The sequence below is a fragment of the Plectropomus leopardus genome, chromosome 14 (genome assembly GCF_008729295.1).
Source record: "Plectropomus leopardus isolate mb chromosome 14, YSFRI_Pleo_2.0, whole genome shotgun sequence".
Lineage (NCBI taxonomy): Eukaryota > Metazoa > Chordata > Actinopteri > Perciformes > Serranidae > Plectropomus > Plectropomus leopardus.
This window is the reverse complement of record NC_056476.1, coordinates 17,114,716-17,128,885: the sequence shown is the minus strand read 5'-3', so window position 1 is coordinate 17,128,885 and position 14,170 is coordinate 17,114,716. Positions and strand designations below refer to the sequence as shown.

The following is a 14,170-nucleotide window of genomic DNA, read 5'->3' as shown; positions in this document are numbered from 1 at the left end:
ATATACCAAATTATTATTATAATAGTTATATTAATAAATATGGTAATTACACAACACTTTCTTTTAAATAATGGGAAAAACTTAGTTGGAACAAATTAACTTGTATGGGTTATCAACTTAAAAACATAAGTTGACTTCAACTTACGCCAAGTTGAAGTCATGGCTCTCATAAAAATTAAGTTCTCACATTATTTAAAAGCAATTCCTAGTATGTACTGTACCCTAATTATGAGCACATGTTTTTGAGTTGGTTACTAGGAAAAATTAAATTGGTCCAACAACATTTTCCACATTATTCTAAAGGACTTTTAAAGTGTTATATACTTTATTACCATAATTATGAACACAGCTGAATCTTAATGAAAAAGTGTTATTGCAATACATTTAACCACATTATCTTAAAGGAACTGAATAGGAAAGAAAGTGTTAAAGGAGAACCAAAGTGTTCGAAATTAAATAGGTCAATGATATATTGTGAAATAAACCATCAAATGAGGGTATACTATAGACTGTATATGGTGCATACAGTATAGATAGATAGATAGATGTAATGGACTAGATATTTCTGCTCTCATTTCCTTAATTACAATAACACAATTGTTTCTGCCATGTTTGTCTTGATTGACAAATACTTTGAGGCATTATAAAATGAAAGTGATTTGAGGGGAAAAAGTTTTGTTATATCTGAAACAGATTTTGGAAAATATTTCTTGAAAAAAGTTTTGGAAATAAATAAAAATAAGAAAGAAGCAGAATGAAAAATCTATTGGGTTATTTCATAATTTACTGGTTGCATTACACATTTCATCTGTTTTTATTTAAATGATTAATATTTCTTAATGTCTGGTTTATTCATTTAGTTTTGAACACTTAAGGACCTCTTGCACATTATTCCTTAAAGCTTAATTTTAGCTGCAGAAAGTAGAATAATCACACTGCAGGTGTGTGTGTTTAACCACAAACCTTCCATTCACAATATTTAGATCCACAATTACAGTTTAATTTTAATTTTGCATTTTCGTCAGATCAGCTTGTAGATTACATTTTGGCAGATCATTTTTTAGCTGTCAATTTCAGGACTTCACTTGGATATAAGTACAGTACAGATTTAGCCAATTTCTTTCAGGTTCTGCTGCAGACAAAAAAATCAGACTGAAGAAATGTTGTCTTACAGACAAATGTATTTATTTTTGCATCTTTAAATCCCATGACTTAAGTGTGGACAAATGCAAGAAAACAGAAGGAATTAGGCAACCAACCACTTACTAAAGAGATTTGGTGTATCAAGCATTGCCATTGTACTTGGAATATGTTCTTTATGTACATATATTATATATGCTGGCCGCTTTTATTTACTAAAATAGTATTTACAGTTTCTAGACATGGACATCATTTATAACTTATTTAATACAAATATATATATATAATTTGTATTATTGCATACAAATTAATAGTTCCGCAATAGCAGTTGACTGGACAGAGCTAAGTATTTCTCTTACGAGTGATTTACTGCTGACACAGGACGCTTATGAGACACGTGGAATGCAAACACAGAGGACAGCTTCCTGTGTGGTACTGAGGAAACAGTTTTACGTCAGAATCAGAGTTTAATCTATTGCATCATTCTTAAATTTATTAAGTATGTCAAACCTTTGAGAGAGTAAAGCACACTATCATCACACATGAGGATGAAAACAAAAACCTCAAAAGGTAAAGTCCAATGGTAGGGCAAAAAAACAAACAAATCCACACAAAGTGGCTGGTGTCAATTGAGAAATGGTCCCAGGTATCGATGTTTCTACGTCTAAATGGTCAGTTGTGGTAAACGTGTTGATGGTTGTAGAGTTTGCTTTCTTAAATCTCAGTCCACCTCCATCTCTTTTGTGCCAGGCTTTGTCTGCTGGCTTCCCTTCGCGTCTCCCTTCCCATCTGCTCCTTGCTTGGTTGTCGGACCGTTATGAGCTCCGCTGTTTTGGTCGTTCACTTCAGGGGCCTCCTCCACTGTGGGCTTCGGCCTGTTGATCACTGGATTACATACATCCTCCAGTTCCTGGTGAGTAAAAGGCAAAGAATGTGTTGGCGAAAGAAACTAGCTAGTTAAAGTAAGAATTTCATTTGAAATAGTCACTCGCATACCTGTATTTTGGAAATGATGTCTGCTACTTTAACAACGGGATCTTGAGTAATACCGAGTTTGCCCTGGGCGTTCATCATGCTGTTCATCCAACCCATGCTTTCACTCACACACTTCTCCACAACGCTCATTTCCTCTGCGCTCAAATGCATGTATCGCTCATCCTGGAGGAGAGATCGTGACAAGAAAACTACATGATTTACATCTACAAGTCCAAAGCTTTTTACTTCGTGTCCCTGAAACCAAACTAACAAAAAGCAATAATGTTTAGGTGTGCCAAAAATAGACAGTGTTTTGAGATGCTGTGTCGATTTATAATAATGCTGTAGAATGTTTTAAATTGATAGTTAACGTGCAAATATTCCTGGCAGTGCTTCATTTTGTGTTGTGTTTAAAGACCAAACTGTGTTGTTGTAATTTTAATTCTTAACTTAACAACATATCGCTAGTGTGTTATGAGGACTTTGATAATTGCAAATTCAGATCCCACTGGGTGCATAAAAAAGTAGACATTTTAAATTTCTTTTTGTAGATTTTTTTGTATGTAGAGGCGTTTTTTTATACCATGACAGTTTTCCTAAAATTAGATTTTAATTAGCTTGTATCACAATATATTGTATATTGTGATACATATCGTATTGTAAGATTCTTGCCAATACACAGCCCTATTATTGATACACAACAATTTAAGGAAAGGAATTTACCTTCTGTTTATAGGAATCCACAAACTTCATGTAGAGCTGCAGTTTCTTTCCGAGCTCTTCAAAAGCTCTGGGCCTGTCCTCGTGCTCTCTGTGCCGATCTTGAATGGGTTGACCCAACCTCTAAAAAAATAAAATAACAGCATTCATGTTTATGTTGAAAGTTATTATTGTTTGAAAAATCCTAAAAACCTTTCAAATGCCTCTTAGCCCCAGTAGAGCTCAGCAGGTTGCAGGGTTGCGAAAAATATCAATCTATCGATATATATATCAATTCTGAATATTTGAAACGCTTTACTCATCTTCTGCAGTGTCACTACACCTGCACTTTCTTACTCTCTTTTATTAATGTTTAAAGTCATTGTTGTCATGTTATGGCCAGGGCATATTTGTTCATAAAAATGTCAAATTTTAAGCCCTCAGATTCAACTTTGTACATAGTATCAAAATGATTGAATATCAATATTATCCAAGTTACTGTATCAAAGTTAGAAAATGCAGTATTGTGACAACACTAGTGGGTTGATAAAGAATTTTCCAGTAGTTCATAAAATCCCATCTGAAATTGAAAGTAGACGTTTTCTTGGAATAAATAAAAACAAACCTTGAGTGCTTGCAGTTTCTCCTCATAGACATGTTTGGGTTGGTCCTCTCCGTCCTCATACAGCCAGGTCTCTGTGTCCTCCAGCATCAGCGTCAGCCGGTTACTGTCCTGTTATTATGGCCAGATATAAAACTCACGTTAAGTAAATACAGTAGAAAATAATTTGCTTGGTAAATCAGATGTTTGTAAGACAGCATCGCTCACCTCCTCGGTGATAAACTTCTCATAGATTCCACAAAGTTTGTCCCGCAGATCGTATACATACTCCTCAACAGCATTTTTAGCATCATTCAGCTCTTTCACCAGTTTGTCCTGGATGATCATCTGATGCTGTAAGGAAAAAAACACAACAAGAAATGTTACAGAGGAGCAAAACAATACCAGCAATACCTTACAATATAATCCTATTTGATTATCCCTTTGAAATCTGAGCCAATTGGCTTGATTTTTTCAAAAATGGGGAAAGGACAATGAGCAGTTTAAAATTAAATGACCACAAAAAAGAGTAATACATTCTAAAAACATAAATAAATACAATAAAAATCAATAATAATAATAATAATAATAAAAAGGAAAAAAAAGAAAGAAAATGACCAGTGCTTTAAAAATATTCCATAAAAAAAATAAATAATAATTAAATTTTTTTTTTGTAATTTTTTTAAAAGCTCATTTCTTGCAATTTGTGAACAGTTCAATTTTTTCAGTGTTTGTTTTCAAAAAATCACAGATTTGGAAGTGTTTTAAATGCTTATGAGGGCGTCTGTAATGTCAATCCAAGTTTCAAAGGGATCAAAGAGTATCAAAAACTGAAGTGTCAAAGTTGAGTTGAATGAATAATTCAGAAACAGTCAAGAGAAAATGATTGATTGATACCACAGCAGCTTGCACTGTAATGTTTCTGTCAAGAAAATTGTTAGCTGTTGGATGTTCAGAGGGGCTGGACATTTTAAAATATAAAGCCTTGTATATGTACATATATCAAAATGCATAATAACAGACATAAACTGTCACATCCACCTAAAGTCAAAACCTTTAGTCAGGGAACATTATTACTGGGGGAAATTTGCAGAATTAGTAATTCCCCTAAAATAGTGCTGGCACAGATGAAGCCAATCAGTAGCATGAACAAACGTTGTGGCTCCTTGTTGGGCCTCTTAAAAAATCCCAGAATAGAATAATGACAACAGCAAGTTTAAGTCATCAGGGGAAACAATCCCAGACCACAGCAGGATGAGTAAAGCACACATCAGGTTTTAATTCCACTCAGTCCATCACTTCTCAGGTAATCAGAATTTCAGTCAGACCACGACTCGGCTTTTCCAAAGGCCAGCAGGAGCACTCACCTCATACTCCACAAAATTGTTAAGGACATCGCTGTCGAGCTGTCGAATATTGTTGGCCACGATGGGCAGATCAATACTCTTCACCTTGACTTTGGGCTTGTTTCCCCCTGCTGCGGGGTCCTGCTTTTCCCCAGACGCACCCTCCTGGATTTGGAAACAAGAAAACACAATTCAGTCTTTCTGATGTCGACATCACCTAAATTCCTCTGTAATTATACAGTTTTTATTCATGGGGCACTTCAACAAACTAATACTTATAAATACTTTCAAGCCTAACTAATATGATTTTCTATTATTCCCTGGGAGATTCACTATTTGCATACATTCAGAACCAGAATTAGCATTTTTGTGACCATTTTTACCTATTATGGTGTCTGTTACTTAATACTTCTGTCAAATCTGCTGTGGGAGTAAAGTATTAGGATCATTTTCTAAAAATACTTCATTACCTCACTATAGGCGTGTCTAAAAGGCTAACTGTGTTTTGGACAAGCAAGACTGGGGTCTGTGTTACATCTGCATATCAACGCTGTTTAATATAAACAGGAAAACAGAAAATACTAGCACTGGCTTCAAAAAATATCCACACATCTCTAAATTTAAATCCAGCTGACCTTACTGCTGGTAGTGTCCTCGTTCTGCGGGTCCGCTTGACTTTGGCCTTCCTGGTCCACCTGCATTTTGGTCTGAGACACAACACACATTCAGCTATTTTATCACAGCCAGATTAGATATAAACAACCAAACATTTCATACGAGGCTCAACAATCAAAATAATCAAATACATTATTTTTTTTACCAAAACCCTCTATATCAGTATTGATATTGCATTAACTATTGGTGTTTTCACAAAATATTTACAATATTAGATGTTTGCTAGAACAGTTTGGTGAATTTGAACTATTACGTCACCAGGAAAAAGCAACACTCGTGATATTTGTTTTCCAAAATGTTAGACAATATCTAGTCTCATATCACAATATCAGTGTAATATGGATAAAAAGTCCAACCTCAATTTCATATTTCAATTACATAAAAAAAGCAATATAAACCGTTACTGTAAACAAGACAAAAGTAAAGGAATATCTTCTAAGTCGTATTCATTTGGGATGAAGGCCTTTCTTCATTTACCAAAGTAAACTGTGGCAAAATAATCTAACCTGGTCCTCTGCCCTGCCTTCATTCTGCACCATTGGCTCACAGTCAATTTGCATTTCCTCTCCTTCTCCTTTCTGCTTCTCGATCAGAGAGGCGCTGGACACGCTGAAGATGCCGTGCACATTGACACGCACTTTGACCTTTACTTTGGAGCTGTCTCCGTCTGGCTGAGGAGCAACGTTCTGTACAGAGAAACATCCTGGTGGCAGATGGAAACAAAATGATTTGTTAAAAAGCTCTGATAAAACACCCTCGGTATATTTCCTTAAGAGACAGATGGACACTGATATCCCATCAGCAACTGCCTCCCAACCCCCTGACTCATTAGGACCCATCTGTGGGACGCTGCATTATTCCTCAGGGATCAACGGATCACTCAAAAAAATACTAAAGGCAGTGGTTTACTGGCAGGTGTCTCTGACTCTGAGAGAGCAGACTGAGCAGGGTTACCTATCCTGTGGTCTGGGTAGGGCAGCTCTTGAGAGTTGCTGTAGAAGGCTTCAAGGTCAAAGGGTTCCTTCTTGTGAAACGTGATCACTTTGGAGAACGGAGCAGCGTGATTCTTACTGAACACCTCACACTCTCTGTGACAAAAAAATGCAGTTAGAGAAAAACGCAAACTCAGGTTTTGAAACACAGTCAGCAAACACTGCATCTTTAAACTGGCTGACCGAGCGTCCTACACAGAACTATAGCGGCTTGTTTTTTGTGCACTGTTACCAGCTAACTGAGGGCCATTCATATGCTGCATTTTTTGCACCGTCAAATCCATTGTTGTCAATGTTAACCCACAAACGGCGGGTTCCCATGCACTTATTTTTCAAGGTGCAACAGCTGCCCTAAAAATAAACAACATCGCAACATGCAAGTCACATCATGTGACAAGGAACAACCAATTGCCGGCAATATCTTTTCTTTTTTTCCGTAAATATCAGTCTACAGTAGCAGGGCAAACCAGAATTTTTATTGACAATCTGTCCGATGGACAATATTTTAAAACACACCTAAAAAACAACAACTATAAAAACATCAGAATTCCTGGTAAGTCCCGTTTGAAAGTTGGAACAGTGTAGGCAAAAGATTTTGCGTGATTTTAGAGAGAATTGTCATATCAAACTCGGTGGAGTTGGCAGATTCAAAGGTCTGGACCCTGGAACCACAAGAGTAGCACCCAGAGCCCGATCACACGTTTTTCAGGCAGTAAAAGACGCACCATATAACGGTCTCAAACGTCCTTACCCCAATCCGTCCTCTGTTGGAGATTTCCAGCGAAGAGTTATAGGAAAGGGAACCACATCAGTGATGGAAAATTCACGCACCTTAAATGCTGGAGACAAAATCGCACACTACACCCAAACAATCAGCACACGCGCCACACAAATAAACACAGATTTACTGCATTGCATTTAACAAGCTACATTATATTTGTACAGTGCAGCAAAACAAGAAAACATCATGTGTTTGTGTCACCTGAAGTGCACAGCCTCTAGCGACAGCTTCGTCTGCGTTGAGCGTGGTGCTGATGTCTTTGCCAAAGAACTTGGTGATTCTCTCTTTGACAGCTGGGATTCTCGTGGCTCCTCCAACTATTTCCACTGCATAGATGTCATCCCGGCTCAGCTCTGCCCATCAAACACACACAGGATTGAGTGGATTCTTCCGTCATATGGTAATCAAACAATACGAATTCATAAATTCAACCAAGCTTGAGGGACGTACTTGATTGTTCAAGGGCTGCTTTCAGTGGCATCTCTACTCTCATCAGATACTGAGCACACATGTCTTCAAACTGGCCCCTGTGAGTTAGAAAATACAGAAGATTTATAATTACAGATTTCCACTTAAGAAATGCATGATTGAGGAGGAAAATCTAAATTCAGTACCTGTTCATCCTGCCAGAAACATCAATGTCATTCATGAAGCACTCGATGTTCAGAGGCAGATCGGAGGAGTTGGCACTCATTAGCTTCTTCAGTTTCTCGCTCTCCTGGTGCAGCCGCAGCAGAGCCCTTGGGTTCTCCTTCACATTAAGCTTGTACTTGCTCTTAAACTCCTCGCAGAAGTAATCTACCAACGCCTCGTCAAAATTACGCCCACCAAGGTGTAGGTCAAATGCAGTGGCGAGGACCTGTCAGAGCAAAACTGGCATTCAGCTGGGATTTAAAGCTGCAGCTGCAGGTGTGGCTCAAGGTGGGAAAAAGGTGACAGGCTAACCTTGAGTTTGCCTTTGTTGAAGGCAGTAATGGAGACCTGGAACGATGAATGTCCCATGTCAACAAATACCACATTTCTTGGCCTCTCCTCTGGAGTCGGAAGGTCCTGTTTGTAGATCCCATAGGCCAAAGCCACTATGAACCCAAATGAAAGCACAAACTTAACGCAAAGTTATACTAATGTCAGTGAAGTTAAGTCACTTTTTAGTAATGCCTAAGTGTGCACCTTCATTTGAACTTAGTAAATGTTAGTGCTATTCACAAAGCTCAGTGCACAAACTAAATGTCTTTCCACCTTGCTATGTATGTATGTATGTATAAAGAGAACTGGATACAGCATTGGAGGCGATTAGAAACTTACACCAGCTGAGCTGGCGACTTCCAGTTTAGCACTCTACCAACATCAATGCTATAAAATTATTAAAGTATGCAGCTTTTCTAAACTTACCAAATATTATAGGATCTAACTGATCAAATTCTGATAGTTAAACAAGTCATTTTGTGGGGTTTGTGACACCCCAAAATATGTATCCACTAATTTACAGACATCTGTTTATGTAAATCAATGGGAAAAAGTCTTTTTGGGCCACAGGGCTTCACGTGACAGATGTAATATCACTGTGTGGTCCATGGATGTAGAGATCTTATTTTGATACACTGCCCCTACAGTTTGGGAGAGGAATCCCACACAAATTATGACAGTCCAAACGTGTTTTCATCACGATTCTGTGTTTGCTCATGCTCAAGCTGAAAGCACAACTGAGGCTTCATTCTCATGCAATCGTTTTATAAATTTCACTGTTATCAATTTCCCCTAAGAACACTGACCTGCAGTCGTATCATTAATTAGCCGTAAACAGTTCAGCCCTGCGATTTGAGTTGCATCAAACACTGATCTCCTTTCAGCGTCTGTAAAGAAACTTGGGACCTGTAAAACAAAGCACAAATCATTACGCATCATTGAACCCCTTTGTGAATTATGTTGATGGTGTTCTGTGATGTTTTCATAACTCACAGAGATGACGCAGTCCACCACCGGCTTCTTCAGGGCGCTCTCTGACGTCTCCTTCAGCTTGGTGAGCAGCATCCCTGTGATCTGCTCGACTGTGAACACTTTGTCCTCATCCAAATAACGAACCTGTGAACATGATACAGTTAAGACCCCCAAGGCTAATTAAAAGCTTGAGGGTAAGGCATATTAAAGGGGTATTTGGGATTTTATGTGATGTTATATGAGATATTTATCCACGATCATTGTATGACCTACAGTAAACGTCTGTTGACACGCTCCAAGTTTGAAGAAGCAGGCATGAGTGCTGACAGGGGCAGCAGCTAAATGTATTTTAGCCACCTAGAAAAAAGTCACACCTAAAAAATCAATATCTGTTTAAATGTACGCTATATTGGGAGTATTTTAACTGCTTTACCTTTCAGTATGATGGCCTGTTCTGAGAGGGAGGCTGCTTCAGTTCAACATCTATGCTCTCATGACAAAAACAGTTATTCTGGCTTGCTGAACGTGGGAGCTGACGGTCTACCACTCCCTCCATCCGTTAGTTAGATTGTGTTATTGTGTGACTTTATAGATCCAAACTAACCCTTTTAAACACCAAAGTCACACAGCAATGCAAACACAACAACTGATCGAGGCAGCAGTAGACCAGCAGCTTTCTTGACAGGCGATGTTAAGTCATTATTTTTCTTAAAGGAATCTGCTTTTGAAGAGAGCGATGAAGCTGCTTTAGTTCCCTATCGGAAATTGCTGTCTGATGCAAAAAAAAAGCAGTGAAAATATTCTAAATGTAGTGTGCAGTTTAACTGATAAAGGTATTTTTAGATAGGACTTTATTTAGGTGGCCAACATATCACTGCTGTCAGGTGCAAACCTCCTAAAAAACAGAGTTTTTAAAAGGATCCAATGGAGACAGGTTTAGTCACAAGTTTTTTTAAATACATTTCATTGGTTGAGAAATGGTAAAACCCACTGACAGACGGAGAAGGGGACCAGTAGAGTTAATTAATGAAAAAAATGAAAATACTGAATTGCTGAGGTGCGAGGTTTGCGCCCGATGATGACGATATGTTTATTGCTGAACCGTCCACAGCAGTACATGTTTAGTGCTTGGCTCCTATGTTAGACTCCAGCTTGCTTCTTCATATTGGGGGCGTGCTGACTGAGATCTAATGTAGGCCTGTATAATACATGAACTATGCATGAGAACCTCCTACAACCATACTTAAAATAGCTGCACTATTTTTTTAAGCATAACGCCATTAAGCAATTTGGTGATGACAGAGAAAAAAAACCATTTGTGCATCCCGCTCACTTATCACGCTCAGCATCATGGATGAATTTAAAGGACAAAGGTGTGCAATGACAGCAGAAAAATGGTCAGGGTCAGAGAGAAAGGGGATAAAAAACAGAAAGCAGCGAAGAAGAACATGCTGGAAGTTTGTACAGTGCGTCACCTTAATTCCAGTGTTTCCATTGGCCAGTTTATGTAAGCTGTAAGGCAGTTTGGGTTTTTCCGCTTGGACAAATGGGTCATCAAATGCTCTGCCGTGGAACTTTTTGAAGCTGTGGACTGTATTTTTGAAGTTTGTTGTCATCTAAAATAAGAAGACACTCGGTGTAGTAGTTACTTAGTGAGTGTGATTTGTAAATATTGTAAACTCGTAAAAAAGACAAGTTACAATTAATGTCATGATGTGTCATGATGATCTTACTTGACTTTTGGCTGCATTTCCGATTATGCGGTTTTTAGAGGCCAGAGATACACAAGCCCTTGATGGGAGAGAAATACAACAGCACATTAGGAAGACTGCGACAGAAAATAATCCTGTTAACAGATGTGGCAGACGAGGCAGAACGGTAATTGTCTGACTGCTGCGGGCACAATCAAATGTTGAGAACCGAGAGGCTGATTTGGATTAAGGAAATTTTAAAAGGGAGTCTGAGAAAGAACCACAAAATGAGGCAGTGAGAGATGACAGTTCACATTGAAAAACTGAGCTCATCTTTACCAAAAAAATGTCACCCCCAGAACTCATTTAACTCGTCTGACAGCAAACAAATTGAGATCCCATTTTATATTAGAACAATAACCTGTATTACACATTTCTAACATACATCTAAACACGATCTGATGGAAAAACATGCACCCAACTACTGATTCAAATCTCATCCACCACCTCGCACACCCAACCAAAGTCCTCTACGCTGTAATGTCTATGTAGCTGTTTATATTTTGTTGTTGTCTCTGTTTTTTTTTCTTGTGTTTTTTTTTTTTTTGAATTGTAATGAGATTATGTGCTGCTGAACAGGAACCTGCTAAAACGCTTGTTACCTGAGTCAGGCCATTTTGAACAGTGACACACCTAATATTACTTTTAATTTCTTTCCTGTACACATAAAACAAATGAAAAATGAAATTAACCTTTTGTTTAACCCTTTGAAACCTTTCCTAAAAAAACAGTGGAAGAAGTTACAAGTTACAAGACAATTGCCTGAAATTTCCCAAAAAACAAAGTTTAAAAAACAAACAATAAAATACCAATAAATAAATAGATTTAGACTTCAGAATAATTACAATAATAATAATTTTAAATAAAGTTTTCTGGACATTTTTCAGATGTAAAAACAAAACAACATTTTCAGGGCAATTTCTTGTCACCTTTCTTTAATTTCTTGCATTTTGAGGGACATCTTTCCAAGCTGCTCATTGTCTTTTGGCCATGTTTTCAAAAGAAATCAAACCAGTTTGCTCAGATTTCAAAGGTTTAAATGTGTGTAACTTCTGAAGGCAACTCTAATGTCAATGCAGGTTTCAAAAGGGTTAATAACGACAAAGATGAACGCTTCCAGTCATACAAGGTTTAGGGATCCATTTCACACTGGCTGGCTTTGACTCCCTAGTTTCACCTTGCTACAAAAATATCCACATGTATTCTCCTTCACAGCTGCATACTCCTGTTTGCAGGATGCTGCAGTACATTATCCTGTTATAGCTACTCTAGAGTATAAAACCACATGGAAATCTAATAGTATGGAAATATTAGTTAATGCATTACATACTTTACAGTTAAAAACAATATCACTATTATGATGCTCTCTTGATTTCCTGTCATTTCTGGGCTGGTGCTTTTGAGTATGTAACTTTTTTTGCAGGCCATAATGAATATATATCAAAACCTATTTGTTTTCATTTATAGCATAGGCCGACAGTGTACTAATATATTAACATGTGACCTAAATAACACTATGTCTTCTTCAAGTTAGGCTACTCATTTTAATCAACTTTGAGGCACACTGCGGAACACTGTGGTTATCAGGAGAGATGCCAACTGTCTGTTTGTAGGAAGAAAAATAATTTCAGAGAGCACGCGACATTTTGACCTATGTAAACCTGCTGTGACGATAAGCAAACCGGTAGCGGGAGGCCTCATCACAGCCACCACCATCCCCGCTGCCTCTCCACCATCACCGCTCAGCCTCCGGTCGCAAACATTGCGTAACAAACTCACATCCAGATCACATTTCACGGCGATGACGACTATCAACATTTATACTTACGGTGTGCATCTGTCACTGTACTCATTGGAAATGGTTTCAATGCCACCGCTCCTGGCCACAGCGATGTAACAATTTTGGAAACCCAAATCAATCCCTACCACTGACATAATGACAAAAAATGTTGCAAATTATCCTCCGCAACGACCGCACTTGACACCTATAAGAAAAAAAGATACATACAATGGCGGTGTATTGCAAAAAGAAATGTAATTAAGCGTATCCTCTGCTCTGGAGATCTATGGCAGAGCTAGCAGAGGGAGTACTAACTGAATTACTAGCTGTTATGTAAGTCAAGCTGTTTATAGCAAACTCATTCAGAGTAATCCCACAGAGCGATGATGTCCACACCGGAGTCTCCCTCTCCGAGGCGGCCTTCACGTCACCCAGCGGCGCTGACTGACGGATTCTCTCAGGCCCGCCCTCGAGCGGCTCTGATTGGCTGAGTCACACACTGCTCTTACGTGATTGGTGCATCAACCAATCGATAACAGAAACATCTAGAACTCCCTGGAAAGGAGACGGTGAGTACGTCACAGGCAGTAGGGGCAGCAGTAGGCTTACACTTATGTTTTATGATTATATTTGAAGATTAAAAAAACACATTATCTTAAAAAACAAAGTATTAGAGGTAGTACAGAACAATATCTTTAATAATACTTTTAAGATTAAATTGATTTTTAATGAATGGAATGCTGTTCCCGTATATTTATTTAATTCTACTGATGGCATTGATTTATTACTTTTTTTCTTTGTTAAAATGCAATTAATTTTCTGTTAACAAAACACCAATAAAATTAGCTACATTTTATAGGCAAGCCCTTAGTATAGGCTATAAACACAATTTCTGTCCCCATAGATAGTTCTTACTTTGAATGGCATAACAAGGGTATTCTTTACAAAAATAAATCACTGTGGTATCACTCATGGTTTGAAAATGGGATTTGTCGGTTGGTCACTTGTTAAACAGAAATAGAATATTACTGTCATATTCGTTTCTACAAAAAATTAAAGTAGGGATGAAGTCATGCAGTTTGAGACACTTTCATGTAGATTACCAAGAAATGCCCAGATGCACTAATTAAAATTATTATTATCATTAGTAATAGTAGTAGTAGTAGTTGTAGTATTTATTTATTTATTTATTTATTTATTGGCCAGCAATACCGGGAGCTATCTTCATGTAATGAAATATGTACTGTGGACTATTGTTCCTTTTGCTATAAAGATGTCAAATAATCCTATAGGGGATGAGCCACTAGGTGGCATTATACTAAAATAAAAGAATTCATTCATTCATATATTCATATTGTATATGTGACATTATGTACACATTGCACGTGCTTTGCCTCTGTAATTTATCATATATCTATAAGCTATTATTATACCAAGCCATGTCTTTGAATGTTGCTGAATTAAAGGTGTGTTTGAATCTGTGTCTGGTCAC

The 14,170-nt window shown here is 37.7% G+C and overlaps 1 protein-coding gene across 1 annotated transcript; it reads right to left on the bottom strand.

The window, feature by feature from the left end:
* Window positions 1-1,227: 1,227 nt before the first annotated feature.
* hspa4l (heat shock protein 4 like) lies at window positions 1,228-13,085 on the bottom strand. The gene is made up of 19 exons (XM_042500661.1): window positions 12,727-13,085; window positions 10,881-10,938; window positions 10,623-10,763; window positions 9,169-9,291; window positions 8,982-9,081; window positions 8,155-8,288; window positions 7,824-8,068; window positions 7,660-7,736; window positions 7,411-7,562; window positions 7,180-7,286; window positions 6,391-6,524; window positions 5,943-6,139; window positions 5,397-5,468; window positions 4,783-4,926; window positions 3,644-3,769; window positions 3,440-3,547; window positions 2,839-2,958; window positions 2,137-2,298; window positions 1,228-2,050 (listed from the first exon to the last, which is right to left on the bottom strand). The coding sequence occupies exons 1-19, from the start codon at window positions 12,831-12,833 to the stop codon at window positions 1,862-1,864; spliced, it is 2,496 nt and encodes an 831-aa protein (XP_042356595.1). The 5' UTR covers window positions 12,834-13,085; the 3' UTR covers window positions 1,228-1,861.
* Between the last annotated feature and the right edge of the window lie 1,085 nt (window positions 13,086-14,170).

Coding starts and splice junctions, on each gene's coding strand:
- hspa4l (XM_042500661.1), bottom strand. CDS start 12,833: ATGTCAGTGGTAGGGATTGATTTGGGTTTCCAAAATTGTTACATCGCT. Junction 6,140..6,390: donor CTACCCAGACCACAGGATAG/GTAACCCTGCTC, acceptor ATCTGCCACCAG/GATGTTTCTCTGTACAGAAC. Junction 2,959..3,439: donor AGAAACTGCAAGCACTCAAG/GTTTGTTTTTAT, acceptor TTATTTTTTTAG/AGGTTGGGTCAACCCATTCA.